General features: G+C 41.4%; 2 protein-coding genes across 3 annotated transcripts; both read left to right on the top strand.

The window, feature by feature from the left end:
• The first annotated feature begins 2,930 nt into the window (after positions 1 to 2,930).
• tp53inp1 (tumor protein p53 inducible nuclear protein 1) lies at positions 2,931 to 13,397 on the top strand. 2 transcript variants are annotated; one of them, XM_086113843.1, is made up of 5 exons: positions 2,931 to 3,158; positions 5,602 to 5,917; positions 9,095 to 9,362; positions 9,483 to 9,587; positions 10,363 to 13,397. In XM_086113843.1, the coding sequence occupies exons 2-5, from the start codon at positions 5,785 to 5,787 to the stop codon at positions 10,580 to 10,582; spliced, it is 726 nt and encodes a 241-aa protein (XP_085969969.1). In that variant the 5' UTR covers positions 2,931 to 3,158; positions 5,602 to 5,784; the 3' UTR covers positions 10,583 to 13,397. The 2 variants fall into 2 exon arrangements, with proteins under 2 accessions (XP_085969969.1, XP_085969968.1); XM_086113842.1 differs by having other exon boundaries at positions 2,934 to 3,158; positions 9,095 to 9,587.
• A 1,014-nt stretch (positions 13,398 to 14,411) lies between these two features.
• Positions 14,412 to 23,127, top strand: ccne2 (cyclin E2). The gene is made up of 12 exons (XM_086113548.1): positions 14,412 to 14,474; positions 16,254 to 16,293; positions 16,762 to 16,843; positions 17,858 to 17,914; positions 18,542 to 18,684; positions 18,783 to 18,918; positions 19,053 to 19,199; positions 19,968 to 20,063; positions 20,172 to 20,306; positions 21,210 to 21,321; positions 21,434 to 21,591; positions 21,785 to 23,127. Exons 2-12 carry the CDS (start codon positions 16,280 to 16,282, stop codon positions 21,899 to 21,901), a joined length of 1,197 nt encoding a protein of 398 aa, XP_085969674.1. The 5' UTR covers positions 14,412 to 14,474; positions 16,254 to 16,279; the 3' UTR covers positions 21,902 to 23,127.

Below are 23,127 nucleotides of genomic sequence, written 5' to 3'. Positions count from 1 at the left end.
AGCAAAAAAAGGTGGAAATTCACAAATCCAAAACCAGAAATATATTCTTTTAATAAACCCAAACAAAAATGCAAATAAAATGCAGATTGAATAAAAAGCAAAAAATTCAATTGAAAAAATATTTGCGAGCCTGGTGAGGGTAAGATTAAGAACATTTTTATTTGTCTCACAATGAAGATATTTGCAATTTACAGCAGCAAAATCTTGAAAGGAAGAAAGCAGAAAAACAAAAAGTATTTGCATGCAGTTCAGAAAATAGATTGATAGATGGAAACACCTCCAGACAAACGCAAAGTGTGTATTATTTTTATATTATTTTACATATATTTCTCAGTGAAAAAAAACAACAAAATAAGTATAAATATTCATAATAACAATAATTAAAAAGATACAAATTTAGAAAACACAAATACAAAAAAATAATCAAATGAAACAAATACTCAAAAATATATTTTTATGTACTACCTCAATAAAAATAAATACAAAAGACAAACATAAAACTAAAACGGAAGTGTGGTCCCAGCCAAGAGTTGCAGCTGTGTCTCATGTAAACATTTACAGATGACCCGGTGCCTCTGTTTTTCCATATTACTCTCGATTCTTTCTTCTTTTTTTGCAAACGAGACCACGCGCCAAAACCGATTTGAATCAACAATCCTTGGGAAGACAACAACAATATCAGACATTACATAATGCCGCCATTTTACCGTTGATTTTTCCATACTGTACGCCTTGTCCCCTTTCCCAGTAGAGCACAGTCAAAAAAAAAACCCCAGCAGCTTATTGACGCGCTACGCCGTTGTGCAACAACGCAGGAAAACACGGTTATGAAAGGCAATCCCACCCAGCCTGCACATATGGAGGAGGCTTTTTACGGTTGTTTTGCTGGAACACTGACACACTGCTCCTAACTTGGGAGGACATTTTGTCCATGACCATTCCTTGAACAACTTTTGTGTTCGCTTGAGATAAAGAGAGAGTGTCATTGAATAGATTTTTTTAAAAAGCTGACACACCCCTGACTGTTTTTTACGATGTAAAAAAGAAAAAAGAAAATCAGACCTATTTGTTTTTTCCAATAAGTGACCTAATGGGACTCTTCTGCTGGAACTGGGGCCGTTCACAAAGTGCAGGGAATAATGAACAGTTTGAAAAAAGCAGTCAGTGTTCACACAAAATGTTGAAGTGTCTGCTCCAAAACTAAAACAAAAAATAAATCAACAGAAAAACATCAGGAAAAGCCTACTTGAACATCTGAATTTTATTTGGTTAATCAGAGGTAGGGGCAGGTGAGGGCTGACTGGCAATTAACATGAGTTTGACTGTAATTGGTCAATTTGGAAAACAACCACATCTTAGTTGTTAGGGTTTTTTTTTAAACTTTTTTTAAAAGATGGTGTTTTTGTTTGTTTGTTGTGTTTTAAAGTTTGCAGTTTACTTCAATTGGAGAAAACGTTTTTGAAATTATTTATCTTGGCCTCATTTTCCCTGTATCACAAAAACCTGGCATTTGAACAGGGGTGTGTAGACTTTTGATAGACACTGTATGTGTGGTTGCTTTATGGTATTTTCATGAATGCCATGATTTTTTTTTCAAAAGGATGGATCATTTAGAATGAATTTAATCTTTGTGAATTAAGACATAATTTCATTTTAATGGTATTTTTTGCATTCCTGCAACTTGTTTATTTTACATATATAATATGTCAGTGATTTTTTTTAAACAATCTTTTAAAATGAATATTTTATACTGATTATTCATCCTGGAATTTAAATTTTTCCTCTGTATTGTGATTTTAGTAAAATAAAAAAATGATAATTTTGTTTTTTTATTATTTACAATAATTCTATGAACCGGTTATTTAGTGACAGATGTGTATTTAAAATAAATATGACATGACTGTAACCAATCCTCCGATTACACAACTGTGGCTAATGTAGATTAAAGAGTGAAGCAATGCTCCTGGTAGAACGTTTTAGAAAGTTCTAAGAGCGCTGGAGTTGACGTAACGCAGAGGCCATCATGGACGTTCTTATCAGTGTTGAGATGTCATCACATGTCCAGTTGTGACCTGCTTGCGCACAAGTGGAAAAACGGCAGGTCAGGCAAGCAGGCTTTATCTCGCGTGTGTGTTTTTCCAATCTCAATTTATGGTTTTGTTTTGGTCTGGTTGATTCGAGTCAAGATTAAGAATCTGAACACATTTTCAGGATATGCGCCTCAAAAGTCACCACAATGTCTGGCATCAAATGATTAAAACTCGTTCACTTCTTTTTACAATGTTCAATTTTAAAGTTGATTTCCATTGAGGTTTTAATATGTGCAATTTGGGATAAATATTCATATATACTGTATATATATATATATATGTACTGTATATGTGTATGTTATGACTAGTCACTCATTTGCACTTTTTTTACAATTTAATTTCCTCATCTTTTTGTCTCAAAAATATGCGACTTTTCCGACTATTCTGGAAATGTTGCAAGTTTTTTTTCCTCAGGGGTCGGAGTTGTCCTAAAAAGACTTTAATCTTGACTAAAATAGGACTTTATTCTCATCCACCTTTTTTCTCAAAAGTAAAACGAAACAAGATGTGTTGTGAATTCGAAAAATACTTGCTCATTTTATTGTTGGTTTTAAACGTATGCCATGGACGCATGCGTACCAAAATAAAAGTTACCGTTACCAGAAGGACAACAGACTATAACAGGAGTAACAAATGCAATGAGAAACGTTACGAAACGCAACCGGAAGCGGATATGTACCGGTTTATGTAACGCAGTGTCTTGGAGCCCGTGCGAGCGTTGCCCAGTCATGTCCTTCGGTTAACACGATCACGTGTGTTAGTGACAATCGGTGTCGCGCTCCACGATTGGTCGAGGTGCCAGTCTTTACCCCGCCTCTTTCTGACGTCACAGCGATCAGCTGTTGAGAAGGCCCACTCGCACATAACAATAACAAGAGGCAGTTGGGGGTAAAGGAGAAACAATTTAAGTTCCAAACTGGACGCCTTTTTTTGTACTTTATTTCTTTGACGAAGAAAACATCGACCTATACATTATTCGAAAAAGGCAAACATCTACCTCACCTTCGAAAAGGAATTTAAATTACGTTGTTTGTTTTTTGTTTTTTTTCGTCGGCGGTTGAGCTGCAGGTGCGTTCTTTGTTTTCTCTACACATACACTCCTTCAGCTTTTGTCATTCTGAACAGTTTCTAAACAATTTTTTACACCCATCATGACTGTGCAGTTATCGGATGTTTGTTGCGGTTTTCTGTTCAATTTGATGCTACCGTGTTCGTGTCGTTTTACATTTTGTTCGCTTAGTTAGCAACATAGATGCTCGACGATTTTAAGTCTTTGTGCGTTTTTAACTGCACTTTTTCTTCGGTGCGTTCGGTTGGGTGTGTGTACACCGCGATAACGTTATATTTTCAGGCAGACGTCGGTTGGTCCTACCCCAGCCGTGTCGAATAACATCCCCCACCTCCTTTCTTTTCTTCCGCGCCTGGCTGCTAACGAGCTAAACCGTCTTACACAAACAGGCTTCGCAACACCCATTCTTAAAACCTCATGCCCAAACAAGACAAGATCACTGGACCAATAGGTCTGCGTGACTACAAAATAAAAACATATTTAAATACAGTTGGGTGTAAAAGTTACACGGTAGTTTTGTCAAATGTACCCATCTTTTCCAATTGTATCCGTTGGTGTTCGTGCGTAACAATCAGCCCACGATTCCATTTCGTTAAAGTAATTCGCGTTGTCTTGATTGCCAAATACTCACAAATCTACACTTGCAACTGGCTGTTGAATAATTTTTATCTGCCACCAAGCGTAACTGCTTAATTGTGTTGGATTACGGGGTTGTTTACTCGTCCTGGGTTGTTGAGTGGAAGAACAGCAGCAGATTATTGACATTTTTTTGGCTGCTGTTTTGTGAAGGCGTGTTAGTCAGTCGTTCTCTTTTTTTTCCTTGCAAAACATGTTTACAATGTTGAAAGTTCATCGACAGCGCGAATGAAAGACACTTTGGGACGACGGAAATTTTACGAGCCTGACTTTGTAAACGCACTAAACGCAGCACAACCACGGTGAACCCGTTGTGCGTTCAGGTGCTGGTGAAAAAATCGGACATTTTGTAAAATGTAATTGGATGAATTCAAGTGTCAACGAATCAAAGAAGGTTTCGGTTCAGTGTGCTAAAAAGGTGTGCTGGTGAGTGGCTGTCCTCTAACTAACAACAAAGGCTGACGAAGAGTCTCTTCCCGACGTATAACAGTCACAACCATTCGCAGTTTTCGATTTGGCTAAACAAAGAACGTGTGTATCATGAACGTCACGCGACTTCAATAACGACAAATGTTTTGAATATTCGCGGAAGTAGACAAAGTTGCACTAAAAAACTCAAATCATGACACGCTTTCTGCACGCTATTTAGGCTTAGCTGCAATTTAAGAAGTTGAATACTGTACACTTTTTCACGGCACAGCGGCGAGCTAAACTTTAAGCTTCGCCTGCGCCTGGAACACAAGTTTGCATTGTTTAACACATTTGAACAAAAAGAAAAGCGGTGTCCACGTATAGGTTAGACGGCACTGTGAGTATTAAACGACCAAACTAGTTAACATTGCAAAATATTCCGACTGCTGCCGCCATTTGGACAGTTGAGGTTTTAAACGCATCACAGCTCAGTTTCACCAGATTTGGCAAATCACGGGTCGTTTACATTCCGCCAAATAAATCCGAGATTTGAGCGTCTGGTGGTTTTGAAAAGTACAGATGGTAGACATACTATCTGGACAGAAATATTGGCCCTCAGTAAGAGTTGTCATGGCTTTAAATAAACTACCGAGGAGTCCTTGTGGCGCTCGGTGACTCAGAGCTTTGTCCTGTGTGCGGACCAACTGTATAGATGTTCGGCTTTCTTTGTGTGTGTGTGTGTGTGTGTGTGTCTTGTCTGTCTTCCATTTACTGCTGCTGACTGAAACAGCGCCCTTTTTGTCCGTCTAACAGCTGAAAGCAGCGCAGCTGCGGCCAGGATAATCCCTAATATTTGCAACACAATACAGCCACAACTTGAGTTCCTCATCCGTTTATCGAGGGCAAACATTACACATGCGCTAACTGAAACCTGTGATAGAGAAATGATAAATTAACATACAAAGACACATACAAATTAAATGATATTTTAAACGTGTTCCTCAAAGACTGTTGTCTCTTCGCTGTCAAGAAATTGTAGACTAGAATCATAAACATCACTTGGACGACATGAAAAAAGCAAATTAAAACTCTTTGCTTGTCACTCCCAATTGAAGTTTACCGTAAAACTGCCAGATAAAACTAAATAATTATGAACTGTCTGCTCAGTGTGAACGACGACTATTACTGGATCTTATAATTGGGGAACCGCTCTGCCTCTTGCACGTAATTATGCTGCATCACTTCCCGGAAAACTCAGTGCTGCCTGGCTTGTTGTGGCTTAATGTGGTACTGCACCCAAGGCGCACAACACAAAATTTGGACTTGATTGTACATTGTCAAACCCCATAAAAAAACTGTCAGCACTGACACGTTAAGGCTTTCTGTGTCTTTCAGGTCTCCTAGTCGTTCTCTATCACCGCATCCACACGAACCATGTGCGCCCCCCTGGCTCTCTGATGAGCCGCGACCACACGCCCTTGATGCACTTTAGCGCCCCGGCCGAGCGCCTGCCCGCCCGCAGCTGATGACCGAAGCGCCTCGCCGCCGCTCCCCGAGCCACGCCCGCGCCCCAGCAGGATGTTCCAGAGGTTCGCCAGCGCTCTATTTGGTGATGACGTTGTCACCCCTGAGCCAAGCTGCCGCCATCGCCACGACAAGCAGCCTGAGGAGGAGGCGGGCGAGGAAGACTGGATCCTGGTCAACTTCCTGGGTGAGTCTCGCCTTCGATGTGCTCAAACCTGTCTGACCGCCAGCCGACTTTCATCGGTGAGCACGATGAACCACATTAGGCCTGCTTTGTTCTTTTATTTGGTCCCTTTGAGCATTCTCCTAAAATTGGCTAGATTGATTGATTAAATGTATGTGTATGTTTTTTTTTATCATTAATAAAATTAACTGGTTCATATGTCGTTGCTGTTGGTCAGAAACCCAGACCTTAAAAAAAAGAAGGCCAGGGAAGATGGTGTAACACGGGCACTTGTTTTTCGATAGAACATAATTTTGGGGTGGTGTTATGTTGATGTGAATGTGCAACGGATAGCAATATAAGGTATTTATTTTTTTAAAGAAAAAAATCACAATTCATTCTTTTATTATTAAAAAAACATTTAAGATACTTGTAAAATACTCATTTGACATTTTTATACTTTTTTGGGGGGAAAATGCATCACCTCGAGGGCTTTCACTCTCGACTCACTTTAGAATTGATTTTTTTTGCCATCGAGTAAGTGGATCTACAGTATGGCAAACATATCATCAATGTGGCAACATGTGCGGCAAGTGCCCCAGGGAAAATGACTCTTGGCTGCAGTGTCAACTTGATGGTTTAGAGACCGTACAATGGAACGTTTATGTGGCTCGGAAATGCGGTGCGGATTTCATTTCAATTAGGGCCAACAATGCCTCAAGTCAAAAGATTTGCGTCAACATATTTTGGTGGTCAACTTTTTTTTTTTGTCCTAGTTATCGACGAATGACTTAGCCCATCTGTCTGTTTTAAACATTAACCCACAAAAGTTTGCACACCCCTGTTCTATAAACAGTAGTGTATGTAAACATGTGAAGCGAGTGTGGAGGTCACATGGGCAACAAGGCGCGGCAACTTTTTGGAACCGTCTTAGGTACAAAAATAGTTGCCAGTCAAAACACCCACAAAAACCCGTTGACCCAATTTGAGACGACTCGAGCCGGCTCAGATGCCACTTTGCGTGTGAATACTTGGGGGGGGGCATTGGGTGCAAATGCCGACCACCTCGGTTACTTGTGCATCCCAGGAGGGAAATATAGACCCCCATCTCCAATTTTTTACTATGTCAAGGATACTAATTATAGTATTATTGAATACTGGCATGGTAAAACATAGGCTAGCTAAAACAAGTACGGATAGCATGCATGTTCGCTAACGTATGGGGTTTTTTTTGTTTTTGTTTTTTAAAATGAAAGGCAGTGGGAGCAAAACTGAGCAAAACACCAACAAAGTCACACAACGGGGTTCCCACACACAAAGCGACCCGCATTATTAGGCGCCCTGTCCATCTTGGGGAAAATTTAAGACTTTTATGTGTGTCTTATGGACTCTAATGTACGGTATGTTTTAGCGGTGGGATTTAAAACCAACATTTCGAGGTTATATTTAGTAGTTCAAGTCTGGTCTTGGTGTTTGGGTAAGGGACTTGTCTGTTGAAGTTAAATTTAGAGTTAGGTATTTAGTGTGTTTAGGGGCTCGGTGTTTGGGGTTAGGGATTTGTGGATTCAGAGTTTAGGGTCAAGTGTGTTGAGGGTTCGGGATTCAAGCATTGCGATTTGGTATGAACGACAGTTGAGTTGTTTGCCGTACCTAATGAAGCGTCCCGTGGCTCAAGACATGGGCGTGGCGCTAGCCTCCAAACAGGAAGTAAACAAACAAGTGAGCAGGTTTGTTTGCATGGTTATTGCATCATCCCTTTGGTTGCCCGACTTACTGACTGATTGTATGTTCTTAGGCGGAAAAAGACAAATTACGGAAGGTGAAGTCAACAAATTGCAATGTTTGACTTGTGTTTTCTTTCTTTTTTATTTTTTAAATGAAAAAGTCAGACGGGTTATTTTTAGCATCCGGCCAGCTGAGCTCTTAGCTTCCTGTCTGGGTGAGTCACTCGAAGCTGCGGCGAGTGTTGTGTGCACGTGGGTGTGCACGTTTAGGCTTCCTCTCGGGCTTCAAAAATAACGTCAGGATTGGCGTGTGTTGATAGAGCTGCTCTGAGTGAGCCTGTGGTCAGGTTGAGGTCACGTGACGTCGGGCTGCTCACAAACAGAGGAAGGAAAAAAAACATGAACACAGCGCCTCCTGTCGCTACTTAAATTGACACAAATGATTTTGTGTCTCGTCTTCATCCTCCAAGTAATTTTAAAAACAATTAGAAATCAAACGTGGGTCTTAGTCGTCACGTGGAGGCATCGTGGATAAAATGCTGTTAAATGACTAAACAAGCTAAATACCGTATTGGCCCGAATATAAGACGGTGTTTTTTGCATTGAAATAAGACTGAAAAGGGGGGGGGGGGGGTCGTCTTATATTCGGGGTCTAGACATTATACCCATTCACAACGCTAGATGGCGCCAGATATCATTGAAGCGAATGCTGAACTTGACTACCCAGGCCAAAGTGAACCCTGTCACAAAGAATAAAAATTAAAATAGAGGTAGCACGAAGAAGAAAAATAAAAAATAGCGGTAAGAAAGAAAAGAGAAGAAAATAATCGTAGAGATAACAGAAAATTGAGAAACATAGTGACAATTCGGAGAAAAGTGGGTCAAAGATTGGCAGCTGAGGAGAAGTTATGATGTCATTTACATTTCAAAAACCAGAAGCCATTCATTTACGAATGTGATTGCACTTTAGTTTACATATTGAAATGTTCAGATATTGAGATTTGAATGAGGCAAAATAAAATGCTTTTTCTCTCAAATATATTGTTATAATCATTTGTTTCAGATGTACTCTAATTATTTTCTGTATAAAAATTAATTTGGTGTTCAAAAAATCTTTTTTCAAACTTGAAAAAGGGGGTTGTCTTATAATCAGGGCCGTCTTATATTCGGGCCAATACGGTATGTCATTCAAATAATAATTAAAAAAAAATTCAGTTCAATCATTCGAAATGTAATTTTCAGGAAATAAACATTCCAGAAAGTAACACGTCAATTACAAAATGGACACTTTTTAATCAATACAAAAAGTGGTAGTGATGAGAGTTGAATATTTCACCAAAATGTCACCAAGTATAAATCATTGACTGTGCTTTTGGCTTTTTTTGGGGGGTGGGGGTGAAAAATTGTGACAAGCTTTCGGAACGTTGCGTTAGGATGACGGTGAATTAAAACGTATCGTTTGTGATTGTGTCGTCAGCTGACAGCTGTTTGAACCAGCGTGGCGACGGATTATCCGGTTCCACCGTCGGCCGGGGTGAAGACGAGGAGGAGGAGGAGGAAGACGAGGACTTGGTGATGATCCCGTCCCCCGTGGCCAGCCCCCCTGTCCGCTACGCCTCCTGCACCTCCCTCAACTCCACGGCCGACACCGACCCGGATGGCGGTGCCGAGGAGGACGACGATGGGGAGGAAGAGGAGGACAGCGACTTCCTGCGCCTGGATGCCTCATCCCTGGAGGAGAGCTGGTTCGTCACGCCGCCGCCGTGTTTCACCGGCCGCGGGGTCCAGTCCGTCCTGGTGGAGACCAGCCCTCTGGAGAACCTGCTGATAGAACACCCCAGCATGTCGGTCTATGCCCACCACAGCCCTCCCAGGCTCAACCAAAACCCCCTGCAGCACACTCTGGACCTGGAACTCGCCGCCAGCCCCAAGGAGAAAGGCAGGCGCACCCTGGACGGTTCGCGTCACAGGTAATAATCTTGCACTTGGTTTGTGGGGTTGGGATTGAAGACTTGAAGCCAAATGGGATTAGTGATTCAGGCGCTACAGGTAAGGGTCAGGGATTTAGGGGTGCAGTTAAGGTTAGGGATAACGTTTCGAGATAGGATTGGGGATTTAGGTTTAGGGCGGTTGGGGTCAGGTGTTTGGGTTGTGGGTCGCGGTTGGAGATTTAGGGGTTAGGGTTTGGGACGGGGGTCGGCAACCCGCGGCTCTGGAGCCGCATGCGGCTCTTTAGTGCCTCCCTAGTGGCTCCCTGGAGCTTTTTCAAAAATGTTTGAAAATGGAAACATTTGGGCGAGGGAAATATATTTTTTGTTTTCATGTGGTTTCTGTAGGAGGACAAACATGACACAAACATTCTTAACGTTTTTCCAATGCTGTAAAAATGTGTCGAATAAATATTCAATTTCAAGATTTCTATCAACGAGGATTTGCGTCATAGCCTGCGACGCACGTTTCTATTAGCAGGGCGGGATGCCAGGCAGGTGGCTGTTGTAAAAAACAACAACAAAAAAGCAGCATTTCATGGACAATTCACAGAGGGTACTGGCAAAGAATGGGAATGTGGATTTCTGACAGAAGCATTTTAAATGCGACACGTGAGCTACGATAGTGAACACGCTGCAAAAGTGCGTCCCGTGCCTCGATCATTTTAGGGGCCGTTTTGGCTGTCTCTCATTATGGCCTGCATGTGAACATCATCCTCATACGTTGTCCTCCCACCCTCCCCGCCTTGCTTCGCAGGCCAGATGTGTCGTCGGTTCAGCGCCGCGCGGGCCTTCACCATTCGGCGTGCTATGCGGCGGCGCTTCCCACCCGCGCCGGCCTCCTGCCGCAGCGCCAGGGCCTCGCCGGTCAGCCTCTGCTGTCCCGCAACGCGCTGCGCCGCCTCAACCTTCTGCACCCACCCAAGGCCGGCCCCACCCACTTGCACCAGCCCAGCCAGCGCCACCTCAACTTCTGAGGGCGCCGCCTTTTGCGTCACACAACAAGCACCAGCAGGACGTCCGGTGACGCCATTTTAACATCCGAGGCGTCCCATTGGGTGAATAAGCGACGTTGGGGGAGGGCCATTTGGTGTGTCTTCTGCTTCATGGACTCTTTTCTTCCTCACGTGTAGAATCAGCGCTGTAGGTCACTTTACTCAGAGGCAGGCTCACTTTAACCCGTCGTATTACCATGGCATCATCACCCGACAACCTATCAACAATACTTGAACGTCCCTCATCACATTTGAGCTCTAAGGCGGGGTTCGAGTTTATTATATTTGGGGGAAGGGTCTTTTTAATCACATCTTCTTATTTGCTGACACACTGTATCTCCGCTATTGAAACTCCAAAAGTTGCTAGCATGTTGCTAAATAAGATGTAGCGTTTTCTTGTGTTGAATGTGTTATTTAGGCTTGTCCAAAAAAAAAAAAGACGATGGAAGAGTGAAGCTCCTTTTACACTATCCACCTGTTTCTTTTCAGACAGTCACAGCGGCTGTCCGATAGGTTTTTACGTGTTCTGACGGGCGTCGAAAGCAAGCACGCCCCCGAGACGGTTTCGAGAAAGCCTCGGATGCGGCTCTGATTGAAGAAAATGAAGCCGTGCACTCATGAAAAAGTATACCCCGAGTTTCAATACATAAAAACAAATATATATTGTTTTTAGAGTTGAGGGGACTTTGTCTCGTTGTGCGTTATGTATTTTCATGTGGATTTTAGTATCGGCCTATTTATTTTGTAGTATCAGACCAGTAAAAGCGCTGCCATTTTTTCCGCAATATTGGGCCAATAAATATAGGTGCCATAAATACCGTGCATCCCTACCGTCTTGCGTTATGTGCTCTCTTGTATATATATATTCACCCCCCCCCCACCCCCACAACATGTTTTATGCACAAATCTTAAATTCCAACTCGAACCCTGCTTGAAGGTGTCAATTATCCTTTCAAGTCTTCAACTCGACACAAACCGAAATGATTATTATTATTATTTTTTATTGTAACGGAATATTCACTCCAATGTGTCTAAAGGGGGAAAAAGTATGGTAGAGAAATTTTAAAAGTGGTCCTGCCTCTGACATTTTGTCATTTTCACAATTTTCTATCAACATAAAAGAGGAAGAATAAAAGTTAAAAAAAAAAAACAGCTGGGTTAGATATCACTAAACTTGCCTTGTTTTCACAGTAGCTTTACAATGACTAGAAATGTAAGACAAAAAAGTATTTTCAAAAAAAGTTCAAAAATTGTTTTTGAAAAAATGAAAAACAGATTGCATATCAGTATGAGAAAGTTTGTGTGTGTGTGTGCGTTTGCGTCAGTCGTGGTGGTCGAGGTGTTATTAGGTAGAAGGAAAATAAAAAACAGAAAATGGGAAGAAAAATGTTTTTATTTTCCCTAAATCTGCAGTCCACTTCTCAGGGTCACAACCAATCACATTATACTCGGAAAATGCAGATTTACTTGACGGCTGATGATTCTTTTTCCTCCTTTTTTTTCCTTCTCCGTTTTCTTTTGCTTGTGAGACATTTAGTGTTGGTCCCTGGACTGTTTGTTTGAGACATGTTTTCTTTTTGTTTCATGTTCATGTAGTAGATACACTTTTTGTTAAAACTCAACCAAAAAAAAAAAAGGTAGCGAGGATCTGTAATCTTTTAGTATGATATTAAAATGATGTTTGTAACTTGTGTTGTTGGGCTTGGTGCTCTTAACATGATGATGACGATGAATAATAATACATTTCATCCACATTTGCATTATGGTCAAAAATGCTCACTTTGTTCATGGAGTCAACGGTATATCTATTTTGTTGTTGTAGTTTCTTTTTTTTTTTTTTACTTTTTAGTGTAATTTCAGAGGATGTCTTGGAAGAAGTGGGCAGAAATTAGCTTCATGACAATAAGGAGTGCATACTCTACCTGCCTGCATATACTCATGTTATATTTAAGATGATTATTTACCTAAAAAAAAAAAATACAGTAAAGGACACATTTGACAAAAGATAACAATCAGGACTTCTGCGTCATTTTAAAGCGCCAACAAATTCAGATGAGTTCTCTTTGGCGCATTTGAAAGTTTTCATCATTTCTTGAATGTCAGAAATCATGTCTTTTTTTTTTTCTCTCCATAATGTGACAGAAAGGATCGCAGCTTATTGTTTCCATCAGTCTGTCGTCATGAAAACTAACAGGGATTTGTCTTTTTTTTTTTTTAATGTTTTAATGCCTTGAAAAATTGGGCATCACGTGCCTTCCAGGTTGAGGATGTTCTTCGGACAATGCATCGATGAAGAACTTGGACTCATATTTAATGTCTTTTATGTTTTGGAACGTTCAACAAGAAAACAAAAGACCCAAATGGATGTCAACTATGCACCACTCTCGCCCTTTTTTCTAAAGACTCGCACGCAAAGCAGACAGAATCATGTAGCAAAACCTCCAGTTTGTCTTTATTCTCTAGTGTGAAGAATATTACATGGCATTTGTACTTGCATAGTTTTGTTTTTGTTTTTTTTCACCAAGTGTTACACTTTTCTGTTTTCTGTTGTAGTTTACTGGAATAATACCGCACTTTGCCAAAAGAAAAAAATATATAAAATACACATGCTGTAGGAATTGTAGGGTTAACTTTTTTTTCTTTATTTATCGACATATTTGTTCTGTGTTTTGTATATGTACGACTGTTCAATTCACTTTGCTTGGAAATCTGATATGGTGGGGTTGTCTGTTTTCAAACTGTACTAGTTCATGTGTGATCTTTTACTAGTTGCAAAATAAATGTTTTCATACTTGCACGTTCAGTTGTGAAAGTCTTCTTCGTTTGTGTCTTCATGGCTATTTTACTGCTCCTGATGGAGAGAAAGACATCACAATTATTTGTTGGTCTTTTTGGGAGTCTGGTATGGATTAATTCAATTTCCATTCATTCTAATTTGGAGTGATGAGTGCTTTAAATTAAGAGTTTGGTTACCGAATGAATCAAGTTCGTGCCTTAAAGCACCACTATAATATTTTGTATTGTTCCTTCTGCAACATTAAAAAACCCCACAAGTACCCCGGAGCTGAAAAGCAGCGACGACCACCGAGTACCGAGCACTTCTTCGACGAATGTAATGGCCAAAACGCTGAAACCATCCACAGCGGGTCACACGAAGGACAACAAATACCATAATATAAAAGAAAAACAAAAAAAGCGGAGCTCTTGCAGAGACGGCGACAAAAGAATTGGTATTTCGGTCTTAAAGTTGTATGATAAATGATCAAAATTAGGTATAATGTTGAAAAGTCCACATTTTCACTTTGTTGACAAGTTTGACAGCAGCTCCACGTGCCATCTGTTTACATTTTGGCTAGGGCGTCACGTGAGCAGCCCGGCTCACGCTTCCATTGGCCGACTGTCCCGCCGACTCCTCCCCCAGACGCGGAAGTTCCTTCGGCTACGGGTGAAAAACTACTCAAAAATACCACTTTGCGACCACTTTGGCCCGTCGTGTGCATCCCAGACGACCTCAGGGGGCGTGCCACGTCGTTAAAATCCGACCGGAACATACGGAAAGCCATATTTCCGTGGAAAAACACCGTGAAGTACTGCCGCCGATTGAAACGAACGCTGTCTGCTGGGTGAAAGCGAAGAAAAGGCTCGATCAACTGGCGAATGTTTGTCCCGAATGAGGGTTTCCGTCGCGTTAAAGGCGCACCAGTCCCACGGTTTCGCGTGTACATTTTTTTCCGCTCGTTTTCAAACTTTTTGAGCGCGTTTTAGTGCGAACCGGGAACGCGCATGCGCAGTTGCCGGCGCGGTAGAACAGGCGGATATAAGGATTGGCGCCGGCGCGACAGCTGATCCAGTCATTCATTCTTCCCTCTTGGAGGTAAGGCCGACGCACCGAGGACTTCTTTAAAACACTTTTAGACATTCTTGCGTTTGTGTATCTTGCTCGATGTGTCTAAAACAGTCATTTTCGTCGTCGTTTTGTTGTTTAAACACGAACAGGGGGGTGGTTTGCGCCATAAAAGCGGGATTCATCTTGAAAAGGTGCCTTGTTTTTCTACGTTTTATCTCCTTAAATATTAAATATGGAGGGGATGACATCGGCTTGGTATCTTACAGGTCATATTATTGCCGCGCTTGGTGCCATTTTGCACAATTCTTTGAACGACAGTTGACACGTACGATCACAAAGTGTCGTTGACAGACTCATCCCGAAAGTCGTTTTTCTGGTCTCCAAAGTTGCTATTTAACCTGTCGCCTTTATTGGTCGTGACGTGTCCGACGGAACAAAACTGTCCTTGGTTAGTATTTATAAATATGCTACTAACGGCATCGGTAGCAGTGTTGACCCATTTAGCAACCCGGCTAACAGCAGCTAATTACAGTAGCTTCCCTCCCAAACTTGACCTCGCTTATCAGCACGCCTAACCGCTTTGAAATGGCCACAAATGTGCTTCACGTGGACGTTAAGGGTTCGATGTAGTTGTTGGGGTGCCTAAAAGGCCAACAGGGTTACGTTTGGGGCTGCTTCTGAGGCTATTTTGTGGCTGCAGAGCAAGTCGAGTTCTGGGGGGGCTCCCACAATCCTCCCGCTTAATGCTGCCCGAATTGGCGCGTCTTTACGTTCCTATTCTCGCGTCAAAGTTGATATTTCGGCCATTTCACGTAGCTCAAAGTACGCCGAGGGGGTTTGAGAACGTTTATTCTGACACCCCAGGATTAAAGTGTGATTTTATATTGGGTATTTTTCGAGTTTTTATTGTCTAGAAGAGAGGGAACAACAACAACCCTCCCCCTCGTCCTCCTCAGTGGAGTCAATCTGTCTCATATTCATTTTCCCCCCGCAACTTTAAATTCTTAATTCTGTTTCCTAAATTCATCATTTTGTTTAGTTTAAAGCTCACGTGTGTATCCTATGTTTTTCTTTTTGGAGGTTTTGTCACGACCTGTGTTGCGGTGTCTGGAACTGCCAGTTATGTTTAAAACAAGCGGAATAAGCCTTTATAAGCATTGGTGTCACTAGTTCTCACACCCCAGTATTTGTCATTTGAGTCGAGTATGATACAATGATTTAATGTAAACTAACAAGTAGAATAGTCAGACTGACTGCAAGTAATGTAAAATAATGATTATCTACGCAATAATGAATGTCAGAATCGCCAGCTGACTCTTCATTATTTTACAAATCGTCAAACGCAACTCGGACGGCAAACGCAAGTCAGCGAATATGCAAAAAAACTCTAACACCGAGACAAAAGCATATGCGGTGTTGTACACAGTTATTCCACATTACTGGGGCATACACATAACTGTAATACAGCAGCTAACAAAAGAAAACACATCAAATACTCACAGTTGTTTTAAACCACGTCACTTTTATTAAGCACCTTTATTAGCAATTTCATCTTCAATCCACCATTTTGTACCTTTTTATTCTCAATGGTGTCATAGAACGTCATGTATACAATCTTAGGCTTTCTAAGTGTTTCACTGACTCTTGGACTATTTAAGACCTTTGTTGACTTATAATTGCCACTTGCAAGTCAAATACGACCAGATGGTTCTTCAGCACGTAGGTGGCGATTAGCCTCAGTGGCTCCAGAATGTGACTTCATCTCAAGACCTCCATTTTCATGTCTCTCTCTTTTTTTTTTTCCAGAAGCACAAGTCTCGGTCGCCACAACCATGTCCAGACGCAGGTGAGCACCTGGTGCTGCTGTTTGTGTAGGGACGAGAGGAGGAGGGGTTCTTCAGTAGGGAGAGGGTTGGGGGGGGGGGTTCACCCTCCCACCCGCCCCCCCTCTGTGTGGAGGGGTTAGGGTGGGCCGGGTGCGGCGAGACCATTATCACATTATTTCAACATGTCTCTCTCTCTCTGTCAGTCAAGGGAAATCATCTGTGAGGCGAAAGTGTCTTCTTGATTTGATTCATTTGTAATAATCGAAATAGTGCCTGTTATCGAAACTTTACCTGCTTACATGTAATACGAAATACCAACGAGGGGCTCATAGAAACTAGTTGCGCCAATTATGAATTGCGACTTTATCACCGGTAGCAGTAACAGATACAAACGTTGCAAAAAAACACACATATTCTGTCTTTTCATCTTGCTATTCATAACGTGAAAACGGTTGATGATAATCATAATGTTTCACGTGTCTCCTTAGTGGTCGCATCACCCTTCAAGCCAGAGACTCAAACACGCCCGAACCCACCATCAGAGCGCCACTGAGAAAAAGGAAGTGCGAGGTCAGTTGACACATCTTCTTCTGGAAGTGCATTTACATATTTGATCAAATAGAACATGACAGGAAACATTCGGAATATTATCTTTTTTTTTTTTTTTTTGAACAGTTCAACTCACTTCCTCACATCCAATCCAATGCGTACATAATATCTTAAAATATATTCCGCTATTATTCTTACTTTCCTTTTTTTTTTCTTTTTTTTAATTGTGTTTTTACTATTTCTTGCCGCAAACATCAATCAAGACCAAATCCTTTTCACACATGTAGGCAGCACTTCATACACTTTTCAGTTCGTGGGCGGACAGATCACCAAACACTGTCAAGCAGTGGGGCCTGCCGTGGCTTGAAAGTGGTTCTGGATCTTCACCCAGTCTTGCTTCCAGGTCATGAGCGTAAAAGCTTTGGTTTTGAGTCATCATTTTGTAGATTGGACTCATTTACATGACATTACATCCAAAACTGCTCATATTTCCAGAAGTTGGCAGAATATAATAAAAAAAAAAAATCTTAATTTCTCTCGACTCTTGTGACGATTCAAAAAAGTAGAGTAGCAAGTTCTGGCAACAAACTGAGCCAATTTGTGGTATGACTCCGAGACGACGTCTGCCTCCAGACTGTAAATGATTGGCGCATTCGTAATGAGTTGACTTTGTTTTCACTGGTGGGGGCAGCACTTCATCAATGAGACCAGTAACGCAAATGTGCGCTAACACTGCAACTGTGCTGACCTTTTGGACAACCGAGCTCTCGGGGTGTCGTGTGTATTAGCTCAACTGATGCATCACCATCTGGCAAAACTGGGAAAAGTTCGCTCACAGACTCATTTTTGGAAATAGGCAGGAAAATGTTTTGGTTGTAATTTCACGCTAACCGGGTAAGCAGGCAGTTGTATCAACAATTTCTATACAAGCTATTAAAACGTCACTTTTTACATGTGTCACTTTCAGAAGAGAATGAAAGCGTTCATATGCCGGTGCGTCAGTTTGCGTGACTTGTCTTTTCGTTGGCTGTCTAGCATCCCTCCAAGAAGAATCAACCCACTGCCAAGAAACAAAGCTGCTATGAAATTCAGGTTTGTGTGTGTGTTTTTTTTTTCATCTTATTAGCACACCGATCGTGCGACGAGAGCTGATGACTTGATTATTATAATTGCGTTTGCACACCTAATCATTCGTATATAGCCGAAGTCATTTTGAGCTTGCTCTCTCAATATCAGCACCAAAAAAAAAAATGAATGTGCTTGCAACCCCCCCCCCCCAAAAAAACAAAACTAGATAATAAATGGACTTTAGTTTGTTTAATTAAAATTAGTTTTTCTTCTTTCCCATAATTTTCAAAAATGACAGGCAATTACGCCATTAGGCTCAAGTTTTGGTCGGGTGACATCATGTATTCAAAAGCAGTGTCATGAATGTGACGGTCGCCACAAGGGGTCGCTATCATCGCCTTGTTGTTTTGCCTTCACTTGTACTGTATCTGAAATGCTGAGTTTTAAGTATTAAGAGAAGATTTAAAATGTACCGACAAAAACCCTCTTTAAAAAAAAAAGATTTTCCATTGAACAGAGAGGGTTATTTATGTGTGTATTTGACGCCTCATAACAAGTCAGCCATTTTAGATATTTCCAGTCTGTTCATGGCGGCCATGTTGTGTAGTAACCACCATGTACACTATTTTTATGTATTTTTTTGGGGTATAGAAGTGTTGGTCAGAGGACGGAGCGAGTCCGTGCATCCTCATCGAAACGCCGCACAAAGAACTGGAACCCGCCGACCCGTCCAACTTCAAGCAGTACCGCTTCAAGAACCTCTTCATCAAGGCTTCGCCCCTACCTTGTCTCAGGTACCGTCTTTCAATCTCACCCTAAGATGGGCGCCTTGCGTTTCGTGTCAAGCACGGTGGCATTGACTGTATGGGCGGCGCTTGTGGTGATGTCGCAGTTGGGCCAGCTCGGACGACGTGTGGATCAAGATGCTCAACAAGGAGCTCAAGTACGTTCACGACAAGAATTATATGCAGCGACACCACAAACTGCAGCCCAGCATGAGGGCCATCCTCCTGGACTGGCTACTGGAGGTTAGAACGGCACACGCAGACATAAACATACCTTCGCCAGGGTTGGATCTATCTTCTAGAAAAAATCCCCAAGAAAGAAACAAAAAGAATTCATTTCCCACCCCCCAATGTTTATTCATTCATTTATTGTTTAGGTGAGCGAAGTGTACTGCCTCCACCGGCAGACGGCTTACTTGGCACAGGACTTCTTCGACCGCTTCATGCTGACCCAGGAGGACGTCAACAAGGACTACCTGCAGCTCATCGGCATCACCGCGCTGTTCATCGCCTCTAAGATTGAGGTCAGAGGTCACCCTCCTCCTTAGATTGCACTCCACTGAAAGTACTCATTTAACTGCTGTACTTGAGTCCATTTCTGAGTCTGTACTTTTTCTTTTTAAATTTACTTTTACTAAAGTACAAATACATTTTATGAACTATAATTAGATCATGGTTATTTCATCTTCAATGGTTATCATCACAGTTGAAAAAAAATGTTCAAAATACATTTTTTTTCAAAGAAATAATGGATATAGAAATGTGATTTAAAAAAATATATATATTTCAATTAAACTTAATGGATACATCTTTTTAAAATGCTGATAAAAATAACAAATTTATCATTAGTATAGTTTTACTGTAAAGATTTTAAATCTTTTTTTTTTAATTTAAGCAAATGTTTTGATTTTCAGTTTAAATTCCCAATCTATGGATATTATAAAACTTAAATTGAAATGGGGGAATCAAGTTAAATTTAAAAAAGTGAATTAAATTAACGTTAAAAACGTGCTATTTGACGTTTATATCAGAAAATAATTTAATTTAGATTTCTGACCTTGACCAATCAAGTCCAAAAGGACCATCCAAAAGGAGAACTTATGAAGGGGCATTACAAAAACAATAAATATATTTTTCCACACACTATACATACATATCTCTCTCTCTCTCTCTCTCTCTCTCTCTGTGTATGTATATATATATATTTTATATATACAGTATATGTATATATTTCTATTGAAATTTTGCAGGTTGATTCTGAAACTGTCTGACATGAATGTCCTTTATCGCAGGAGATCTACCCTCCGAAAATTGGCGAGTTTGCCTACGTGACGGATGGCGCATGTGACTCGTGGGACATCCGGCGCACAGAGCTTCACATCCTCAAGGTGGCGGCCCACATTTTCAACTACATTCAGTGAATGAAGTTTAAAAAAAACCCCAAAAAAACCCACACCCACACACACACAATGATACATTTTTTTTTATTCTTGTAGGCATTAAACTGGAATCTTTGTCCGGAGACTCCCATCTCTTGGCTGAAGCTCTACGCTCAGGTGGAGGCACAGAAGGATGATGAAAACTTCCTGGTGCCGCAGTTCTCGCAGGAAATGTACATCCAGATCACACAGGTAAAAAAAAAACGTTCTGTTTGTTAATAGAGTAATCCCTCGTTTATCGCGGTTAATGGGGACCAAAACCACCCGCGATAAACGAAAATCCGCGAAGTAGCGTCTAATGAACATAAACAGGTAAAAAAAATATATATATATATATACTGTATATATATATATATATATATTTTGTTTTTTTAAAGTCCGCAAACGGTCCGCGAGAAGCTGCAACAGCGAGTCACATAGAGCAACATATACAGTACTGTACTCCATGCACAGGTATACTTAAAAAAAAAAAACTCCAAAAAATGTATTTATTTTTTTAAATATGTTTGAAAAAATCTGCGATAAACGAACCGCGAAGTAGCGAGGGATCACTGTATGCGACACATAAATACACATCAAAACCATTCAAAAAATGAGACCCTTGTCTTGTTTCGATCCAAATTCATCAAAGGCAGTTTCTTGTGTAAATTGAAAAAGAATCAATAATTCATCTGTAAGACCATTTCGGTGTAACTTATGTACCATTCTGTCCTGTTTTTCAAAAAAAAAAAGAATAAGTTGTGGACCTCCAGGTGGCTAGCAGTTGCTAACATGCTACTAGCGGGGGACTTCCCGGGTTGCTAACATGCTCAGAGTTGAGTCTTTCCTGTTGGTAGCATGCTAGCACTTCAAGATCTCCCATTATAAACACGCCAAAAGTCGAGGACTATCTTTTTGCTGACATGCTAACCTCTCACAGAGTTCCTGTGTGTTAAAAATGCTCACAGTTGTTAACAGTGGCTCAGCTGAAGGCCTCCTGTTTGCTAACATGCTAACAGTTTCTAGCATGTTCGTTTCTAACATGGGGGCCTTTCCGTTTGCTCACACCTTCTGTTCTGTTCTGAAGCCTCACCACAACTTTTTTTGTCTTCTCAGCTGCTGGACTTGTGCATGATGGATATCCGCTCGTTGGACTTCAGCTACAGCGTCCTCGCCGCCGCCGCCTTCTGCCATTTCTCCACCTTCGACATCGTCAACAAAGTGTCCGGTACGTGCCACAGATACTTTTCTGAGATCCTTCAAACAGTTGGGTTGCTAACCCGAGTATAGAAACTGGCTGAGTCAGCTTGATAAGATTTTGCGTGCTTACAATGCGTCAGGCCTGACGTGGGAAAGCGTGTCCGAGTGCGTGCGGTGGATGAACCCCTTCATGGACACGCTGCGTTCGGAGGCCAAACCTGAGCTCAAGACTTTTGCCAGGGTGAAGACCGAAGACAGACACAACATCCAGACGCATGTCACCTACTTGGACTTCCTGGTGAGCCCCTTTTTTTTTTTTTTTAAATTCTGAAAAAAATGTACAGTACTTCCTATTTGCCTGTAATAACCAAAAATGGCCACAAACATGCTGAAAGCGAAAAGCCAACAATACCCGCGGGTTAACCCTTATTTTTGATTATGTATTTAATGACAAACAAAATAAATCTTGTTGTTCATGGATTCTGCCTCAGAGAAAAGCTCAAGAGCGCCACGTTCTGGAAGTTGCCGACTGCCCGCTATCGCCAGTGGTTGGCGTGGCGCCCGTCTTGACTCCGCCCAGCAGCACGGAAAAACCAGCAAATCACTGAGCGGGTGAGGAGGGTGACGTTGACAAAAAAAACCTAAAAACTGAAGAAGTTTAAACACACAAAATGAGATTTTTGTGAAACTTCCTGGTGCTCTTTGACTACGCCGTTTCATCCCATCGCTGGGGTGGGAACATGCAGCTCTGTGGTCAACATGGCGACCACTTGTTTTGTTTATGTTTTCCCTGACTGTTCCATTCCTGGAAACTTGATCTGAGCCGTTGCCACCGCTTGCACGCTGCCACGAACTCGTATTTATTGAATTAAACAAAGAATTAAAAAAAAAATAGGAATCTCGAGAGCTATTTATGACTGTACGTCCTCATTTGTGCCTTGAGATGCTCAAACATCTATTTTTGTTTGTGTACCTAGTTCCACTTTTTTTGGAATGTTCTTATACCAGTGTTGTGTCCAAGGACTTGACTCCGAGGCCAAGGCCAAGGACTTGGAAAATTTTCCGAGGCCAAGGCCAAGGACCAAGGACTTGCCTCCAAGGCCAAGGGCCAAGGACTGATTTTGAAGCTGAGGCCTAGCCGAGGACATGTATAAAACAATGCTATCATACCACTTGGCAGGTCTTCATGATTTGCAACACCCCTCCATCATAACCCCTTGCCACTCCCTAACCCTTGAATGAAGTGTTTTTATTCAAAGAGTAGAACAGTCAGGGTATGTGTTATTTATACTGAGAAAAACAAAAATAAAAGCATATGATATACATTTATGAATTAATGTTTTAGTGCAGTAGTTTCTTAATATGAAGTAAATCAACACTCAACAGGCATGACGTGGCACGGAAGACAAGTTGAGAAATGACTTTGCATAGAAGTCAATCACTGAGTGCAGAAAAAGCGGTAATCTCTGCAGTGATAATTTTACAGTTTACCGGCAGCGAGTCCCAGGGACTCGCGGATCAGAAAAGTATGAGTCCCATTATGCATTGAGAGAGTCTCAAATTTCGAATTTGGAAATTCATGGTCACCGTTTTTCGGTTCCGTCGGATCACCCAATGGGAAACCATGGTAACTAATGTTGGGTTCCGTAAACGTTCATCATGGGAACCCGTTTTTCTATTTTGACTGATATTCATAATCAAGAATTCTGACATTCAAAAGTAGAATGTTTCAAGGGTAAATGTTTGAAAACGATGCATTAACAATGAACATTACATCAGTAGCTGTGTACTCCAGGTTTATTCAAAAAAAATAAATGGATCAAAAACTGGTGTA

Source organism: Hippocampus guttulatus, chromosome 6, assembly GCF_054856545.1.
Source record: "Hippocampus guttulatus isolate MCC_2025c chromosome 6, RoL_Hgut_1.0, whole genome shotgun sequence".
Taxonomy (NCBI): domain Eukaryota; kingdom Metazoa; phylum Chordata; class Actinopteri; order Syngnathiformes; family Syngnathidae; genus Hippocampus; species Hippocampus guttulatus.
The sequence above is the reverse complement of the archived record's forward strand: the minus strand, read 5'-3'. Positions and strand labels throughout refer to the sequence as shown.

What these genes read in the sequence shown, in the direction of transcription:
- tp53inp1 (XM_086113842.1), top strand. Translation starts at nt 5,785, where the DNA reads ATGTTCCAGAGGTTCGCCAGCGCTCTATTTGGTGATGACGTTGTCACC. An exon ending in GATCCTGGTCAACTTCCTGG is followed by an intron (nt 5,918 to 9,094) that starts GTGAGTCTCGCC and finishes TTGTGTCGTCAG; the next exon opens with CTGACAGCTGTTTGAACCAG. An exon ending in CTGGACGGTTCGCGTCACAG is followed by an intron (nt 9,588 to 10,362) that starts GTAATAATCTTG and finishes CTTGCTTCGCAG; the next exon opens with GCCAGATGTGTCGTCGGTTC.
- ccne2 (XM_086113548.1), top strand. An exon ending in TCATCGCCTCTAAGATTGAG is followed by an intron (nt 19,200 to 19,967) that starts GTCAGAGGTCAC and finishes CCTTTATCGCAG; the next exon opens with GAGATCTACCCTCCGAAAAT. An exon ending in CAGAGCTTCACATCCTCAAG is followed by an intron (nt 20,064 to 20,171) that starts GTGGCGGCCCAC and finishes TTATTCTTGTAG; the next exon opens with GCATTAAACTGGAATCTTTG.